The sequence below is a fragment of the Chanos chanos genome, chromosome 13 (genome assembly GCF_902362185.1).
Source record: "Chanos chanos chromosome 13, fChaCha1.1, whole genome shotgun sequence".
NCBI lineage: Eukaryota > Metazoa > Chordata > Actinopteri > Gonorynchiformes > Chanidae > Chanos > Chanos chanos.
Window position 1 is genome coordinate 11,382,044 of NC_044507.1, and position 16,826 is coordinate 11,398,869.

General features: G+C 40.9%; 2 protein-coding genes across 2 annotated transcripts in view; both read left to right on the forward strand.

Annotated features, from left to right (window-relative positions):
• vwa3a (von Willebrand factor A domain containing 3A) overlaps nt 1-28 on the forward strand; it is a 17,246-nt gene extending 17,218 nt beyond the window's left edge. Inside the window, exon 29 of the mRNA XM_030789667.1 lies at nt 1-28. This exon is cut by the window's left edge and continues 101 nt beyond it. Within this exon, the coding sequence (XP_030645527.1) occupies nt 1-28 (28 nt within the window).
• A 2,975-nt stretch (nt 29-3,003) lies between these two features.
• On the forward strand, nt 3,004-13,120 carry sdr42e2 (short chain dehydrogenase/reductase family 42E, member 2). Its single transcript, XM_030789668.1, has 11 exons — nt 3,004-3,372; nt 3,924-4,019; nt 4,823-4,880; nt 5,123-5,241; nt 6,826-6,901; nt 7,793-7,875; nt 8,616-8,753; nt 8,938-9,003; nt 9,125-9,188; nt 9,641-9,714; nt 12,890-13,120. The coding sequence occupies exons 1-11, from the start codon at nt 3,004-3,006 to the stop codon at nt 13,118-13,120; spliced, it is 1,374 nt and encodes a 457-aa protein (XP_030645528.1).
• Nucleotides 13,121-16,826: the final 3,706 nt, after the last annotated feature.

Sequence of the window (16,826 nt, forward strand, 5' to 3'; positions counted from 1 at the left end):
GTTGATGTTTTTTTACATCTCGTTGTAAATGTCTCTTAATAGTTGAAATAAATATTATAAAGTCAGATAAAAAATGAACATGCTGAATCCAGGCTCCTGACTCCTGATGTTCGTAACTCTTGCTAATTTCATGTTTTTAAGCATATAAACAGATTTCTAAGCTTCAAGTCATTGATATTTCCCTTATTTAGTTCTGTCGATGACTTAACAGACTTGTGATTGTGTTTTTTAAAGACAAACCATTTTGGAAAAGAAGAATCCTGAAGAGACCTGAGCACTGAATGAAGAACAGTGATTGGCAGTAATGTAATTATCAAACTTTACCGCATGTTTTACTGTAAAGCAGGTTACAGACGTTGAAATGTATATGTTTAAACTACAACCATGCTGTATCGAAATATTGTTTTGGAGTAATTGTCATATTTTTGAATTCTGCATAAAATGTCCTATTTTCATACATATATACAGATGAAAATAAAATTGTGTGTTATTGAGTTATATGTTTGGTCTGCCTGTAAGTACTATAAAAGGAAAAACAGAACAATAAACAGAGCTCAAACCCACATAAAACGGTCATCATTATAGTGACAGTGCTTAAAACTTACCAATTTTTTTCATGGTCTGCTCATGATCTCATAATGTTCAATTAAATGTTCCATGTGTAGCATAACTGTGTAACTCAGGTGACAAAGCTGTCATGCAAAAGATCAAAATAAAGATCAAAAATTTAAAAGTTTTTATTTTCCACAGTTGTCTGTTTCGCTAAGTGATGGTAAGACTACTCTCTCTCTCTCTCTCTCTCTCTCTCTCTCTCTCATACACACACACACAGCCACACTCGCTCTCTCTCCATACACCATGTGATAAGACATTGTTGGCTATGCGCATCTTATCGGCGTTTTACGGTACTTGTCTCAGGTGAGGCGGCAGGTGATTGACAGGTGCTAGGTATCAGTGGTATGGTGTGATGAACTGGACAGAGTGGGATACGGAAGAGTGCAATGGGTCAATACATACTGTGAATGGAACACCGAAAATATATAACGCATGACAAGAAGGTAAAATGCAACGTATATTACAAAATTACTGCAAACGTAGACAATTCTGTATTGATCAGTTTTGAAGTTGTTTAGCTGTAAATTGGCTGTTCCTTCTCCTAGACTATTTATTAATAGCAAATGTTTATTTCGGTATGTTGTTGGTTTAAGTTTTCTTACTTGATTCTTAGTGTATTACGTTACTTGGTATTTACCTATGACGTATTTTCACGAACAGACTGTAGGAGAGTATATTACAGATCATTCATCTGCTGATTTTAATTTTGAGCGTCACAGTCAGAATTTTTCTGTAAGGATTTAGTTGTAGCTGTACTGAACAACTGTGACAGGTGGTTGTTGTGGATGAGTTTTATGGCTGAGTAATTTAAAGATTACGCATGAACGTACTGTGCTGAATGTGAACACTCAAATGCGCTTAAGGACAATGTGGTGGAACAGGTTAATTTTTGGTATTAACGAGCCTAAACAGAACTGGAAAGCTGCCAGTTATCATCATATTAAAGGAAAGCGAATAAAGCGAATAATATTCTCAAAACGTTGCTGATATGTTACAGCGCAACAAAACGTTTTCCCGCGAACTTTTGCTCCCTTAATCAGTCATTTTAATAACAGGTTCTATTTTTCATATGGTACAGTCAACCAAACATCAACTGAAATCCGTCTGTATTGCTTCAACGTTCTCTTTCCGAAGTGGTGGTGCCAGAAAGTGTAAACTTCAAACCACTGTAATAATTTCATCCGTAATACCGCATGTTTTGTGTAACCTAATCTTGTAAGGGCATTTATAAATTATACAGTCCAGTTGAAAACAAAATACTTGCTTTGATTCTTTGATGAATTTTAGGTTCTACGCTCTATCTGAACTACAGTACCCCCATGTACAATAAATTAGAAAAAAAAAAAAAGGAAAAGGAAACGTGCATGGAATTTCCAGTGGCACGTTTCACGCCCAACACTGATTTCACTTCGAGTGGCATGACTCGACCAGACCAACTGGTTGGGCTTAGGTGACAGGTGATATAAAGATGGAGCACGTGTAACTGTCTCATCCTGGTCCCAGGCAGGTCTCATCACCCTATGTTCAGGCATGTCCTGAACGTACTACAGAATCAACATAAGCGGAAGGGGACTTGACATACACTGGAGCGGTGGGAATTTGAAAATTCATTTTTTAACGGTTTTGAGGGTGATGGAATTGCTCTGAGGAATCTGGATTCTGCTCCACAGGCTGATAAGATCACGGTGAGAAAGCTTTATTTTCTAACAGAGAAATCAGCAGCTGAGTTAGAGAAGCTTGACTGGAGAAAACAATGTGGAACACAAGCTGAGAACATTATCTGTGCTTGTTATTCACATTTTGTATTTCTAAGAATCAAACCCTCTATGTACAGGTTTGGGCTGTGGTGTGGTATCATAAAATGCTTTAGGCAGTCTAGACTGGTTTGTGCTCTGTTCCTGAATAGATGGAAACTAAACGCACTTCAACTCATTTTAACCGGATGAATTTTAGTCTTGGCACCTTGTCTTTCCAGTGAAACAAACTCTCACTCACGCATTTAAACTTAGCTCACCTATGCACATTGTTCTGTTGCTGATCCTGAGCTGGGTTGTCTGAGCTAAGACCTATTCCTTCAGACACATAGCAGTTCAGATTCGCTAAAGTGTTCCTGTATGCATTGTGAAAGCTAAAACTACAGACACTTTTTCACTGGCAAAAGGGACAGTAAAACTGTACCGGGTTGTCTGTCATACATCATATGACTTCTGCTCTGTACGAAGGAGCATACCAGAGATGGTAAGATATGACAACGTTCTTTAGGGACTGACTACTACACGGAGTGCCCAAAATGAAGTCAAACATTGTATTATAACATGACTGTCCTCTCCTGTCCTCCTGGACCACAGGATTGGGTACTGAAGAGACGTCTGAACCACGGTGAACACGATGAAGAAGAATGGGTCCCTCTGTCAGGTGGAGCAGCTGCCCTGTCCGTGCCCGCAGGAGCAGAATGGCAGTGCCTGCTGGACTCAGAGTCACGCCCACAACAGCTGGACCGGCGCCGCAACCACCCCCGTCCGAAACCGGACCAACGGAGCCGTGGGGGCCCTTTGCAGCGGCCGCGACTGCGGCGTGTCCCGGGCTGAAGGGGCCGAACTGGGCCGAAGAGGGACCGCCAAGATTCTGGTCACCGGCGGGGCCGGGTACTTCGGCTTCAGGCTGGGACGAGCTTTAGCCAGCAGGGGGGAGAGTGTCATACTGCTGGATCTTCAGAAACCCCCCTGGGCTATTCCCAGTGGAGCAGTTTTCTATCAGGTAGAGTGGAACTGGAGACAGCACTTCCGAAATTGGAGAGAGGGCAGAGGAAGGAATGAATGAATGAGGCGTGTGGTTTCCCTGGAATATGGAATAGGAGCGTTGTCATGTCAGGGTTGTGGTAGAAAGGGTTGGACAGTAGACTGAAACAGAAGCAGAGGAGAATGGCAGGTGTGCACCAGGCCAAAGGGTGGGGGTGGGGGGGGGGGGGGGGGTTCAGCCTCAAGTTTCAGATTGTGACCCTCTGTCTAATTACCCTAAGTTATTACTTTGAGCTCATTAAAAACATACCATTAGGTGAAAAGTGAAAAATATCATGCATTGTTATAGGATAACTCAAGTGATGCTCAGGGTCCTTATTAAAAGGGTCCTAACGGTCTTCAATTCTGATGATCTTACATTCAGTAATTGAAATTAAACGTAGTATATCAGACCCACAACTCTTTAGGACAAGAGATCAGAGCTTTTTCGAGTGAACATTCAATTTTGTCAATGCTACAATATTTTTAGTTACCTACGTTTAGACATATTAAGGTGTTTTGTTTTTGCAGAGTGATATTCGGGACTACAACAGCCTGTCTAAAGTGTGTGCAGGGGTGGACTGTGTGTTTCACACCGCGTCTTATGGGATGTCTGGCCCAGAGCAGGTGAGCCGACCTGTTCTCCACTCAGAACCTGTCCTCACTATGTATTTACACTGAATATGACAGATGGGCGTGTTTAGTGTATATTAGTGTACATCCCTACAAGAAATGTTTTATGACACTCAGCATTCTCACAATATACAGACCATTAGAGAGAAGAGAATGTATTTTGCTTTGGTGTATATCTAGCCAAATACCATGTGTAACTTACCTGCACACACACACAAAAAAAAGCCAAGCTATGATAATGTTCTCTGTAGCTATAAAGCAAGTCACATTTTTTTATGTTACCTGAATACACATCCTCACATTTATCATCTCTCTGGTGTTTTTCTGGGTATTTCTGATCTCCATCATGCGAAAGGTTTGTATTCTGTCCAGCTACTTCTTTGTGGCCCGCTCTGCTTCTATTTCCATCCACATTACATTTCAATCCAATGTCTCTTGTATACTAGCACCCATTATCTCCTCTGAGTACAGCAAAACCCTTTTTGTTACCAAACCACCTTACACATGTACACACACTCACCCAGCTGGATCTTCCCCACAGACCATGACTCACGGTCTCAAGAGTCACAGCTACTCAGATGAGTCAGAGCCTTGTACAGTGATAGTGTACTGGCACCAGGGAGTCAAAGCCTGGGGAGTCTGAATGGCTCATGTGCTAGTCTCTTGTGAAGGACTCTCAGGTTTAACACTCAGGATTTTCATGTTCTCTGTGTTTGTTACAACATAAACATTAATTGGTGGTTGTCACTGAGTTTACTATAGAAGGTTGTGTTTTTTCCCCCTGTGTTTTTCCACAGTTGAAGAAAGAGCAGGTTGAATCCGTCAATGTCGGGGGCACAAACAATGTCATTAATGGTGAGTCTCCTTTCAGCTGACAGTAATTTGTCTGCTTCTTTTGTGTTCCTCACAATGCAGGTATGTCACCATAATTTTTTTTCTTTTCAAAGGTTGGGCAAAATGATGTATGGGAGAGAATCTTAATAGAAAACACGAACGAGTTCTTTCACGTTGATGTTTCTCCAATACAAACTGATTGTGTTTGAGTATGTAAAGCCCAGCTTTGACTGTGGGGTTTTTTTTTTTCATGGCCCTCTCAGTGTGTTTGGAACAAGGAATCTCTAGACTTATCTACACCAGCACGGTTAATGTGGCGTTTGCAGGCAAACCTATCGAAGATGGCGACGAGGACACAGTGCCTTGTGTGCCCCTGGACATGGTGAGGGTGTGAGATTTTTTCTGTCAGTCATGAACTGTGTAGACAGTTTGTGAGAAAGACTATCAACTTCAGCTTTATGGAGTTCAAATTCAGCTATTTCTTTTCACAAAGAAATTTTTTGTTTGTTTGTTTGTTTTTTTAAACCTTGATTTAAGTACAGAGAGGGCATTTAAGTACACTTGTTCTTTCTCTTGTGCTGAAGGGTAGCAGTGAGTTATTAACTGAAGAGCAGACACACAGGCAAAACTGAAGATAAAGTGTGAAAAGAAGTGGGACTGTGGCCAAGAGTAGCTAATGCTTTGTGGTTCTCCACCATTATAGACTTTTGTCATTTTGTTTCTTCACAAAGCTTTAAAAAAAGATCCTAAATCTGAAATGACACAGTTCAGTAATATGAGATTGATGTTATCTGTGGTAGGAAACAGATTAGTGAAAAGACTTTGAGGATCAGACCCCAGATTTTGTTGTTTATTGATGAGTTTAGTTGTTTGATGGTCTTAACTGTCAGTTTGCACATCTGAAGAACCCATAAAAAATGATTCTAAAATACAGACGCACTCCTCATAGGGATGCGTCAGATAGATTTCACTGAGTGACCATCCTTCACGGTGTCTGAAATCCATCCCTTTCTCTCTGAGGAACGTCACGTGTAAGGTTATGGTGACAGTTTCACTAACTGCCTTACAGTTTGTCTGTTCTGACACGACCAGCTCCTGCTTCTATTAGTCAGAGGGCCAATTCTCAGCGTCGTCACTTTTCTCATTCTCTCACTTGAACCCTCCTCAGCTGAAAATTGTCTTTTTAACCCATTATTTAAATGTAGTCTGTCAGACACTGTGATCTGTGATAGCAGGTTTAATGAATATGGTGAGCTGAAGTTTTACTAGAGAGTCATAATGTGACTCATTAATACAGGGGCAATAGGGTGGATTCAGGTAGAGAAATACTGAGGGCAGATGAGGAGCAGTTTCACTATCTATATGGTCCTGACCTAATCAGACATAGTCAGCTCTGAAGGCTTTTGAATGGCCTGGTCATTTTTCTCCTTACACCTCAATGAAGAGAACAGTGAAGACAACACTGAAACTTAACGTGATCACAATGGTCAACCTGATACTTGTTCTAAGTCTGGCTCCCTTAAGTACTACACAGACATATTAGCTGTTGTCTTTGTATCCTTCTAGAATGAACCATTGAATCCACTAATGATTCAAGAGATGTTCAAAGATGATCAAAATGATGAGCTTGTAACTGACTGAAAATTATTGATTGCTGTCCTCCTGAAACTCCATTACTGCATCAGTACTTTTTAGTAAATGATTCTGAGAAAGAAAATTCCAGACATTAAAAAATGCTTTTAGTTCTAAGTGTGTGTATAATTGTGAAGTGGCCAAAATCAATAGTAATTCACTTTTGAAGAGAAGTTATTCCGATGTTGTCAAAGTCTTGTTCGTGGAAAAATATGCACTTTAGTAACAGCTGACATATGATGGTGTGTGTGTGTGTGTGTGTGTAAATGTGTGTGTGTGTGTGTGTGTGGGCGCACAGCACTTGTTTAAGTTTATATGTTATGTCTCTCCACAGCACATAGACCATTACTCCAGAACCAAAGCCATTGCAGACCGTATGGTGCTGTCAGCCAACGGAAGATCAGTTAAAGGTCTGGAAACAGAATCTGCCTCCTTCGTTTTATTAGATTAATGTATTAGTGATGTGCAGGGGTAATAAGACCAGGTTTCTCTTTTCCTGTCACGTGTGATGTGTGTGTGTGTGTGTGTGTGTGTGTGTGTGTGCACGCTTGGGGGGAGTGAGAGATTCAGAGGTGATGTCTACGATGGTAATACCACAGTCTGCAACCTAACCTAACTGCTCTAGCCAAACAGGGTTTAAATATAGACTCCCCGGGAACAATACCGGCACAGCACCACATATACCTGACGCTCTGTGTGTGTGTGTGTGTGTGTGTCTATGTGTGTGTGTGTGTGCGCGCGCACTAATCTACCCACACACTTAAAGAGAGAAGAACGCTTATGTAAATTCAGCATTGAAGGTGAAAAATGATACTCACGAACAGTAGTGGAAATTTCGGAGGATTAATTTCTGACTTGTAATGTACTCCTTACAGAGGGGGGGTATCAGCTTTGAAAGGGGTTAGAGTGCGTGATGAAAATACAAGTGTTCCTAATTCACTTTAGGATTCCTGAGGTAACAGCAACAAAATAAATCCCCCCTTTTTTTCTGAAGAGAAACTCTTTATTTTCATTATTTACATTTTCCCTCTAGCTCAGACAGTGGTGATGGGATCATGATGCACTCTTCTCTGTCCCCGCTCAAACACACAGACACACGGACACACACACAGACACACTTAAATTATACGCACTTACCTCATACTTAAATGCTGAATTATGTAAATGCAAGAGGAGCCATTCAGATCCAGCTGTATGGATCTTACCCACATGTCAGGTGTTGTGCTTAACTGAAAGCAAAGCTTGCATTATAAAGTGATTCTGTTCTGGTGTATAAAGGGGTTGTGGTTTTGCTCTGGTAGGTGGTGGAATTCTCCGGACCTGTGTGCTGAGACCCTCAGGCATCTATGGGCCTGAGGAGAGACGACATCTACACAGAGTGATGGTGAGAAAACTTTCTCTCCCTCTCTCTTCTTTCTCTCTGTCTGCTGTCTGTCATTATGCCCCCCTCCCCTTTCTGTTTTTTAGTTTTTTCATTTTTTAACTTCTCTCTCTGTCTCTCTGTCTCTGTCTCTCTCTCTCTCTCTCACTCCTCTCTCTCTCTCTCTCTCTCTCTCATTCTCTTTCTCTTTCTCTTTCTCTCTCTCGCTGTGACACAGTCATTTCTCCAGTGTAGCTCCTCTCCAGCTCAGTGTGCCCTGAGCTTGTGCAATATTGATGGAGCTTCTCAAAATCTCCAGTTACAGTCCTGTTTCTCCTAGAGCCCCCACAGACTCAAGGCAGACACACACACAAATACATAAACACACACACACACACACACACACACCACGCTTGCCTGGTTTACTTCAGGGCAGGCTGCTAAGAGGCTGCTTTAGATTAGGATTTGATTATCCTAATACAGAGAAACTGTTTGTTGCCTCTCAGTAGCCCCATGGCCTGCTACTCACATTCATACTGCTAAAAAAAAAAGAGGCTGAACGCATGCATGTTTTTAAATGGATTAAAACAGCTCTGATATGGATAAGGTGTACTAGAAATAAAAGCGTTTTTCTTGAATATTTGAATTGAATGCCAATATTACTACCTACACACTCATGTGTCCTCTTTCTGGTGAAGGGTATTTGCCAATTTATTTCCTTTCCTCTCTCTCTCTCTCTCTCTCTCTCTGTGTGTGTGTGTTAGGTTAATGTTGAGAGGAGGTTGTTCAGTTTTAGTTTTGGGGATCCAGGTGCCAGGATGAACTGGGTTCATGTGGATAACCTGGTCTTGGCCCACGTGCTGGCTGCAGAGGGGCTAACACCAGAGAGGAGCTGTGTAGCAGTAAGTGTATACAAACACACACACACACACACACACACACACACACACACACACTCATCTTGTTCTTACCCCAGTCTTGTAGTGATTCAGTACACACTCACTTACACACACACACACACATACACACAGAGCCTGTCACATTGCAGAGAGTATGTGAATGTAGAGTTTTTTCATTGGTTTCCAGAGTGGTCAGGCGTACTTTATCAACGATGGAGAATCTGTCAACGTGTTTGAATGGCTGACTCCGCTGGTGAGTGATGCTATTTAAAGGGCTGAATCAGATATTAGACATGTTCCGTTAACAAAGGTATTTTGCTCTGAATAACAAATTCCTGTGGAATGTAAGAAGTTGTCTTTATTTTCCTCCTCAGTTTGAGAGACTGGGCTACAGCAGGCCGCTCATACACCTCCCTGTCTCACTCGTTTACTCAGCTGGTACGTCACTCCATCTGACCCTCTATCTTTTCATCCACCCCTTTCATCCACCCACTACCTCTCCATCTGTGCACGTGTGCACATACACATAGAGTTATATAATTCATCCTGCAGAATTGCACCAAACTGGAAAATTCTATACTATATAAGTTTTAAACAATAATATAAAAAAACTCATCTCATTATCACTCACTATCTAAGCCACTTATCCTAATTCGGGTTGCGGGGGGTGCTGGAGCCTATCCCAGCATTCATTGGGGGAAGGCGGGGAAACACCCTGGACAGGTCGCCAGTCCATGGCAGCTATAACACAAAGGCCTAGCTTACTGTAAACTTAACACAGAGCTTGCTGTGGTATCCGCTGCAGAACTCCGTATAGTCCCCCAGTCTGCGGCAGAACTGTGGAGTTCATGTTAATTAAAATTCATTGCTGCTCCTTTTCTCCTCTTCAGCTATTCTGATGGAGTGTTTACATGTGGCACTAAGACCCATAGTAGAAATCCCACTGCTTTTCACAAGGAATGAGGCAAGTATCCCCTAAATGTTCTCTCTCTCTCTCTCTCTCTCTCTCTCTCTCTCTCTTTCCTCTTTGTTCTCTCTCCTCCACTCTCCCATGTGTCTTTCCCTGTGTCCTCTGTGCTGTCTCTCTCTCTCTCTCTCTCTCTCTCTCTCTCTCTGGAGTCTAATGAGGCTATCATAGTATCATAAGTGTACTGAAAGTGCTGCATTAGCAGTGGTTAATAAGGCCATGCTCATTTCCCACACTCTCAGACATGATAATTAACTTGCTTTAATTAGCTGATAGGCCTGGAGATATTTCTGTTTCTCTGTGCGCGAGTGTGTGTGTGCGTGCGTGCGTGCGTGCATGCGGGTCTGTGCATGTATGTGTATGTCCTGACAATCTCAGCTCAGAGGCAACTGTTACTCTAGTGACACGAGTGATGTCACACCTCAGGGTGCCATGGTAACGCCTGGGGCAGGATCACAGCAGTTTGAGTTTCTCCCTCTGATGAGAACCTTGTTTAAGTCTCTCAGAGTCTCCACAGAGAAACCTATTATCAGAGAAAACAGATCTCAAACGATCATTGTCCCATTGATTACTTGATGAAATGCCCAATTGCTTCTTTTAATGATTCAGTGAAATGAAAATGGTTGTTTTTGTGACAGTACAATAAGCTTGTTGGCTTGACTCTCTGGCATTTGGTGGAGTTAATAGTCAATAGAGCTGTGTGGAATTTACTCAGTCAGGCATGGCTGCACCCAGTTTAGAGCTCTGAAAGCTTGTGAGGATTGAGGGTAATTTTTTTTGAGAATAGACACAGCCACCTTTCAAAAACTCGAACATACCCCAGAGGATTTGAAAACTCTGAGAAAGTAAATGAAATGCAGAGACTTCTGATGTTTGACCAGGGCTGATCTGTATACCTGATTTCTTTGATAATATTTGTTGCAAAGCCCCTCAAGTCTTTGCGTGTTGGTGACAAAGTGACAGGAGCTATAATGACATTTCCTCGTGCTGCCCGTGGAAAGACCTCAGACTAAAACTTTGAAGTGGACTCGCACAGGAACGCTGTCATGAATGAGTAATGTGACACAGAAACCCATGGCCGCAGGGGCGATTCTGCTCCGACACTGGAGACACTGATGATTACGCCATCAATAAAAGATGAGGTTAGACTCCTTGGAGGACCTTAGGGACAGAGAGGAGAGAAACTGGTGAGTAGTGATCAGGAGTACAGGAGGAGAGACACGTGAGTGATCAGGCGGAGGGAAAACCACAGGTGAGACGTTTGCAGTGGGGGGGCGGGGGGAGGCGGGGGGGGGGGGGGGGGGTGCGACAGGTAAGTGATCTTCAGATGTTCAGAAGCAGAGGTAGAGAGACAGGGCAGGTAAGAGTGTGGAGGAAGAGAGACGGGTTAAGGGGTTGAGAGACAGGTGGAAACAGCATAAGGGTGAAGAGACTGTTGAGTGTCCCAGAGGGACATGATGAAACCGATGTCACCCTAACCTCAGTCACACACGCACACACACGTAACGCCCAGTCTGTCCGAGACCGTCTCTCTTAAATCAGCCCGGACTTACAACTGCAGAATGCCCTGTAGTGTAGATCCCAACTTCTGTTTACGTCTGCGAGATTTTCGTTGATTGCAGTTGCATCTGAGCAGTGGAAAACGTTTGAAACTGCAGACTATATGGCCAGTAGATGGCGCCTGATATGCAATTTCAAACTTTGACCTTTGTGGAACATCTCTAATTAGCACACCATGGCTGTTGTCTCCATGTTGTGTGTTTACAAATTTACTAAGATAACTTATCATCACTGCTTTAACTGAAGGACATCATCGCCAGTCACACAGATAGGTAATGTGTAAGGCAGGGAGAAAATAGTGACTATGAGAATAGTTGAGTGGAAGGGGAGGTGAATGATATTCTTGTTGTCCTGTTATACTGACTGAAATCAAAATGAGTTTTTATGTATGTGGGAGGCTCAGAGAGCTACGTCTCATGTCTGTTCAAGGATCTCATCAGAGGCAGTTGCGTTTTACGGAGACAGTATTGATATTTATTTAACAAATATTCTTCACCCTATTTTCCCTATGCTGAAATTTTCAACTTTATAAACACACAGAGTGAATAATTTAGATGGAGACTGACATATCAGATCGCCGTAACTGATGAAGTACCCCATACCGTTTTTCATTATTTCAGTTTTTTGTGGGGTTTTTTTTTTTTTTTTGCCATGTTTCAGTATTTGGAACCTGACTAGAGATTTCACAAAAGCCCAAGTACATATCCAACCTGTAGAGGAGCGAGGGCTCAGGGATTCAGAGGGCAGGGTCAAGCGCTGTGCTCAGTGAACTGAATATGTGGAATATTTTTGTGTATTTGGGGTAACAGCCAGTTCACCTTTAAGGCCATTAGTAAGATTGGTCTTAGAATCTCAGTTAGCGTGGGTCCTCCACTGGAGAAGACAGCACAGCCGTCTGTCTGCAGCCAGGCCAGACGCCAGCCCACCTGCTGACCATGAAACCGAGCTAACAGACACCGAGACACTAACACAAACACAAACTGAGGCTCAAATTTAAACAGTCTGTCCTGACACCTGCTTGTCTGTTAAGTCTTCACTGTTTAAGCAAATCGCTATGTAAATTAGCGGAGACTGAATGGGTTCATGTTTCTGGTAGGTGATGTGGTGTTATTTGTGTGATATTGAGATGTTAAATATTTGTTTGTCACAATTTATGAGGGTTTTATGGAGAGAGGAGAGGGACCTAAATGCCTGTAATATTGTTTTTATGACTCGGGTACAAAGTTTTTTTTAAGGTAACCTGAGCTACCTGTGAACTTTGGTATATTGTGTTTGTTTTCACTTTAAAAGGGCATATCATAAAAGTCTTTAACATTAGAATATTAGAACACTGAATGTTTCCATGTGGTAGCCTTACCATCAATAGTTCGGACTCATTAGTCAGTGAGGAATCTTTCACGAAGTCCACGTTATTAATGATCACGGCTCTTCATTTTCCATGAAAACCTTTAAATAAATGATTCACACACTGACTCATTTAATAGACTGACTTAGTTGCAAAGGCATTCACACTCTCTATCTCATCGCTGATTCCTGAGTGACAGCTGAGAGAGAGAGAGAGAGAGAGAGTGTTCTCTGTTTCTAAAATGGCAGCCTGTCACTTCTCACCCAGGTAAGAAACATCGCCGTCAGTCACACCTTTAAGATTGAGAAGGCAAGGCAGGACCTGGGCTTCAACCCCAAAAAGTACAGCCTGGCTGACTCGGTGGACCAGTACCTGCAAAGCCGACCCCCCCGCACCAAATCCTCCCATCTGACAAAGGACCACCTCCTTCCCCTGCTACTATTGCTGCTACTGGGTATGGTCACTGTGTTACTGTGCTTCTCTTGGAGGGGATGCTAGCCTCAACCTCCCGCCCTCACACACATACTACACACACACACACACACACAAACTAACTTCCCCACTCTCCTTACACACTAAGACGCCAGCACACACTACCAGGTACGCCTCTCACACACTGCGACTGTGGCTGTAACTCCTTGTAGATTGTGAGTAATGTTCCAGTGGTTTGGAGAAAAGTTATGAGTTGACTGGAAACCTGGTTTGGGGAGGGTTGATGTGTATTTTAATATGTAATTTATGGTAATATAATGTTAAAACCAGATGGTGCTCTATACAGACCTTGTCATAATGATGATGAGAGTTTGTCATGCTCACATTACTGTGACACAGGCCTGGGTGAAAATGTAATTAATGTATTTGATTGGCTGAGTTCTGTCCCAATATTCTTATATCATTTCCTTACCTTGTGTCCTTTTCAATTTATGGTACTAAAATTCTGATGGTGCTTAATGTTTCGAACCTATACCAGACAGACATTATTCATATGCTTTATTTTATCATGGTTTCTTTTGTGTTGTCTAATAACATCAGTGGCCAAGGAAGCCAGTTTACAAGGAAAGGAAGCCCTTAAGAATATTGGGACTGAACCAATCATTCATTTACTGTTATGTCCCTGGTCTGTTGTAAAAGAAGAGAGCTTAATACATACAGATCATGTGAAGCCAAAAATAACATTCTAGATGTTATTAGACATCAGTTTCTTTTGGAATATCTGCATTGATTTGAATGTAAAGATGATTTTTTCTTTTTCTCCAAATGGGCTAGCGTTGTTTTCAGTAAGTGTTGAGATAGTCCAGTAAATACAACCCAGTTAATCTTTTAGGATTTCAAAAGTCAATGTGATTTAGTCCTTCTAAACACCTATTATAGTGCCTTTAATACGCATATTATTTATATATAGAGTTATTTCTGTGTGAGACTCTGGTAGTTAAAATGTCTGTAGGGCTATTTAGCAGTTTGTCAGAAATAATTTAGTACAGCTGGTGTGTGAATCTTTAATTTGGAACAAATTGTACTTTTGCTCAGTGGGATTGTGTTTGGCGAACACTCAGCACTGAAAAAGAGAAGTCCACGCAGCTATTTATGTAGCAGTGTGTTATGCATTAGTAATATGTTTGTAACAATACATGGATTTTAAAAGCAGCCTTTGTCATTTTGGAGTGGCATTCTCTAGGGCTTTTAGTTTTATTCGCTATGTCTTTCCTGATCCTGAACAACAACAAACAACAACAACAACAACAACAACGACAAAAAGAACAAAGACAAAAATCAGAATTATTCATAACTACCGTAAACTGTCTTTAATAATGAAACCAACTACAGTTACTGTAAGGTACATAAAAGTAATTATGTACCATGTATTTAAATGTCACTGTAATAACTTGTAGGTAAATATAAGTGTGTGACACTAACTACAGTTAGTAGTTTTAGACTTATTGCTACTCTTGTTAACTACTGTTAAAAAAAAAAAAGTCTGTTATGGTGTGTTGGAGTTTGATTGTTACTCTAAATGGCGAGAGAGGGACTCTATAGAGACCCTATGACCTTTCTAAGAGGACATGTATCTCTGTCTGTTTTTGGTTATAACACAAGGTTTGTTCTAAGTGTAGAAGCCTTTGTTTGTTAGTTTGTTTTTTCTTTGGGTAATTATATTTGTCACTGTCTATATTGTTTTGTTGAAGAGTCGCATAGTAGCTGCTATAGATGTGTATGTGTACATGACTGGATGAGGATGTAAATGTTTGTGTGTGACGTATTTATCTTTTAAAAAGTATTAAGTTATTTTACATATTGAACAGACACTTGGAACAAGAGCTGATGCAGTTTGTAACGACTGTTACATTAGGGTTATCTAATGTAGAATGTAAAATGAAATCACATTAATACGTATATTATTTCATGTGTATTGATTAATGCATGAAAAATCTTGCCCCTCCTCTTAATTCAGGACTGTGTTTCTTTTAGAATTGAAAAACAAAACCAAACAAAACACCTAAAACATATATCCTGCCTTTTTTTTCCCAATGAAAGATAAAGCTTTGAATGCCAATGAGAATTTTTGTACTGAGTGAAAGCCCATTGTTTTTTTATGAGACCAGCATAGATTAATATTTGGATCTTCTGAATATATTCTCTTGTCTTCAGAGGATAATTTCTTGTGCTCATACTGACCTAACATTTCTCCATCCATGTAATTCCTAAGTGAGTTGTGTTTTATTGTCACATTTAATTTAGTAATGGAAATTATAAAATTAAACAAATTATATCTGAAATCTGAGTCAAACCAGTATTGAACAGTTGTATCCTTAATGTGTGTAAGTGTACTTGGCTCTGGGTCAGCATAAATAATGTGATTCGAGTTAAGGATGAACTGAAACGTTTTAAGCCTGTTTAGAGCAAACAAAAAGTAGGTTACAGATCATTCTTTCCCGTAAAAACCAGAAAGGAGTATGAAAAATACTGGTTTGCTGTTTTAAGTGCTGATCCAGTATCATGTTACAAAAGCCCCTTTGTTCCACACAGAAAATTGAAAGTTTCACTCCCGTATTTGTGTGATGTTACCCTACTCGAAGTCATCCAAAGTGCCATCCTTACGACGTCACCGATGTGAACTTCCACGAAAACACCACAGGATGGCACTGTTGGGGAGCTGAAGTGAAACTTGAGTGGACGCGAACCAACAGTACGTTCTGTGTTTGTGTTTGTAATGGGACTTGACCGTTAAAGAATGCTAACAGCCCAAAGATGTCAAATTTACAGAAGCTTAAAAGCACTTAGCATCTCAACCAAATCCGCAAAGTGGATGCATTTAAAGCTTGACATTAACGTGGAACGATTCAGAGCATCGGTGGCTTGCACAAAGATAAACAGAGTCTTAGAATACAAGTATTCAGCATTACCATCAGTGGTCAGCTGTTCTGAGCAGGTTATTTGCCTCTGTATTTTCAGTATTCAAAACTACGGTTGTACATGTAACCATAATACAGTAATCACCACCCACGTCAAAATCTTCATGACGTGTTTATTTTCTCTCGTATATAAGGAAATGGTAAAGAACACGTTTGTTGTTGCAAATACACGGTATATTTTATTGGTTATTTCAGAACCTAAGCACCTGTTAGTCGTTGAACATGCCATCACAAGAGCATCAAGCATCAACAAAAGCTTCAGAAAAGCTTATTTTCAAAGGCATTTCGCTTAAAAGCCAACTGGATTCAATCTAATACATATCATTTCATGTGGTATTTTTTAGTACAAGTTTCAGATTTTCATATTGTTTACCAATAACGTTAATAAATAGTTCATAAAATATTATTTTCAAGTCTTTAATTACATAACATAGTGAACAACTCTAAGTCCCATATTCAAACAACAAAATTCACCATGAAGTGTAAATACCAAATTATTTTGTCTGGGTTCTGAATTCACTTTAACATTATCTTACAACAAAACCAGTTATACACTCCAAAAACTTTTTTGTTTTTTTTTTAAGTTAAATTTTGACAAGGTACTGCAAATTTGGTTGTTTGAATAGGAACCAAGGGCCAGTCTAGTCCAAAGTTTGGCTACAGATTGACAGCCAAGTGGGTGTGGTAAGGATGTATCAGAAAAACAGCTGTAACGCCATTTTAGTTGCAATGTGAATCTTGTGTTTGAACCGCCTGAGAGAGATCATTCTCTCCCTTTAGGAGAAGAGATACTG

Bases quoted from the DNA above. Each gene is read 5' to 3' on its own strand.
- sdr42e2 (XM_030789668.1), top strand. From the start codon at position 3,004: ATGAAGAAGAATGGGTCCCTCTGTCAGGTGGAGCAGCTGCCCTGTCCG. The intron at 4,881-5,122 runs GTGAGTCTCCTT...TGGCCCTCTCAG, and splicing joins CACAAACAATGTCATTAATG to TGTGTTTGGAACAAGGAATC. The intron at 9,189-9,640 runs GTACGTCACTCC...TCTCCTCTTCAG, and splicing joins CTCACTCGTTTACTCAGCTG to CTATTCTGATGGAGTGTTTA.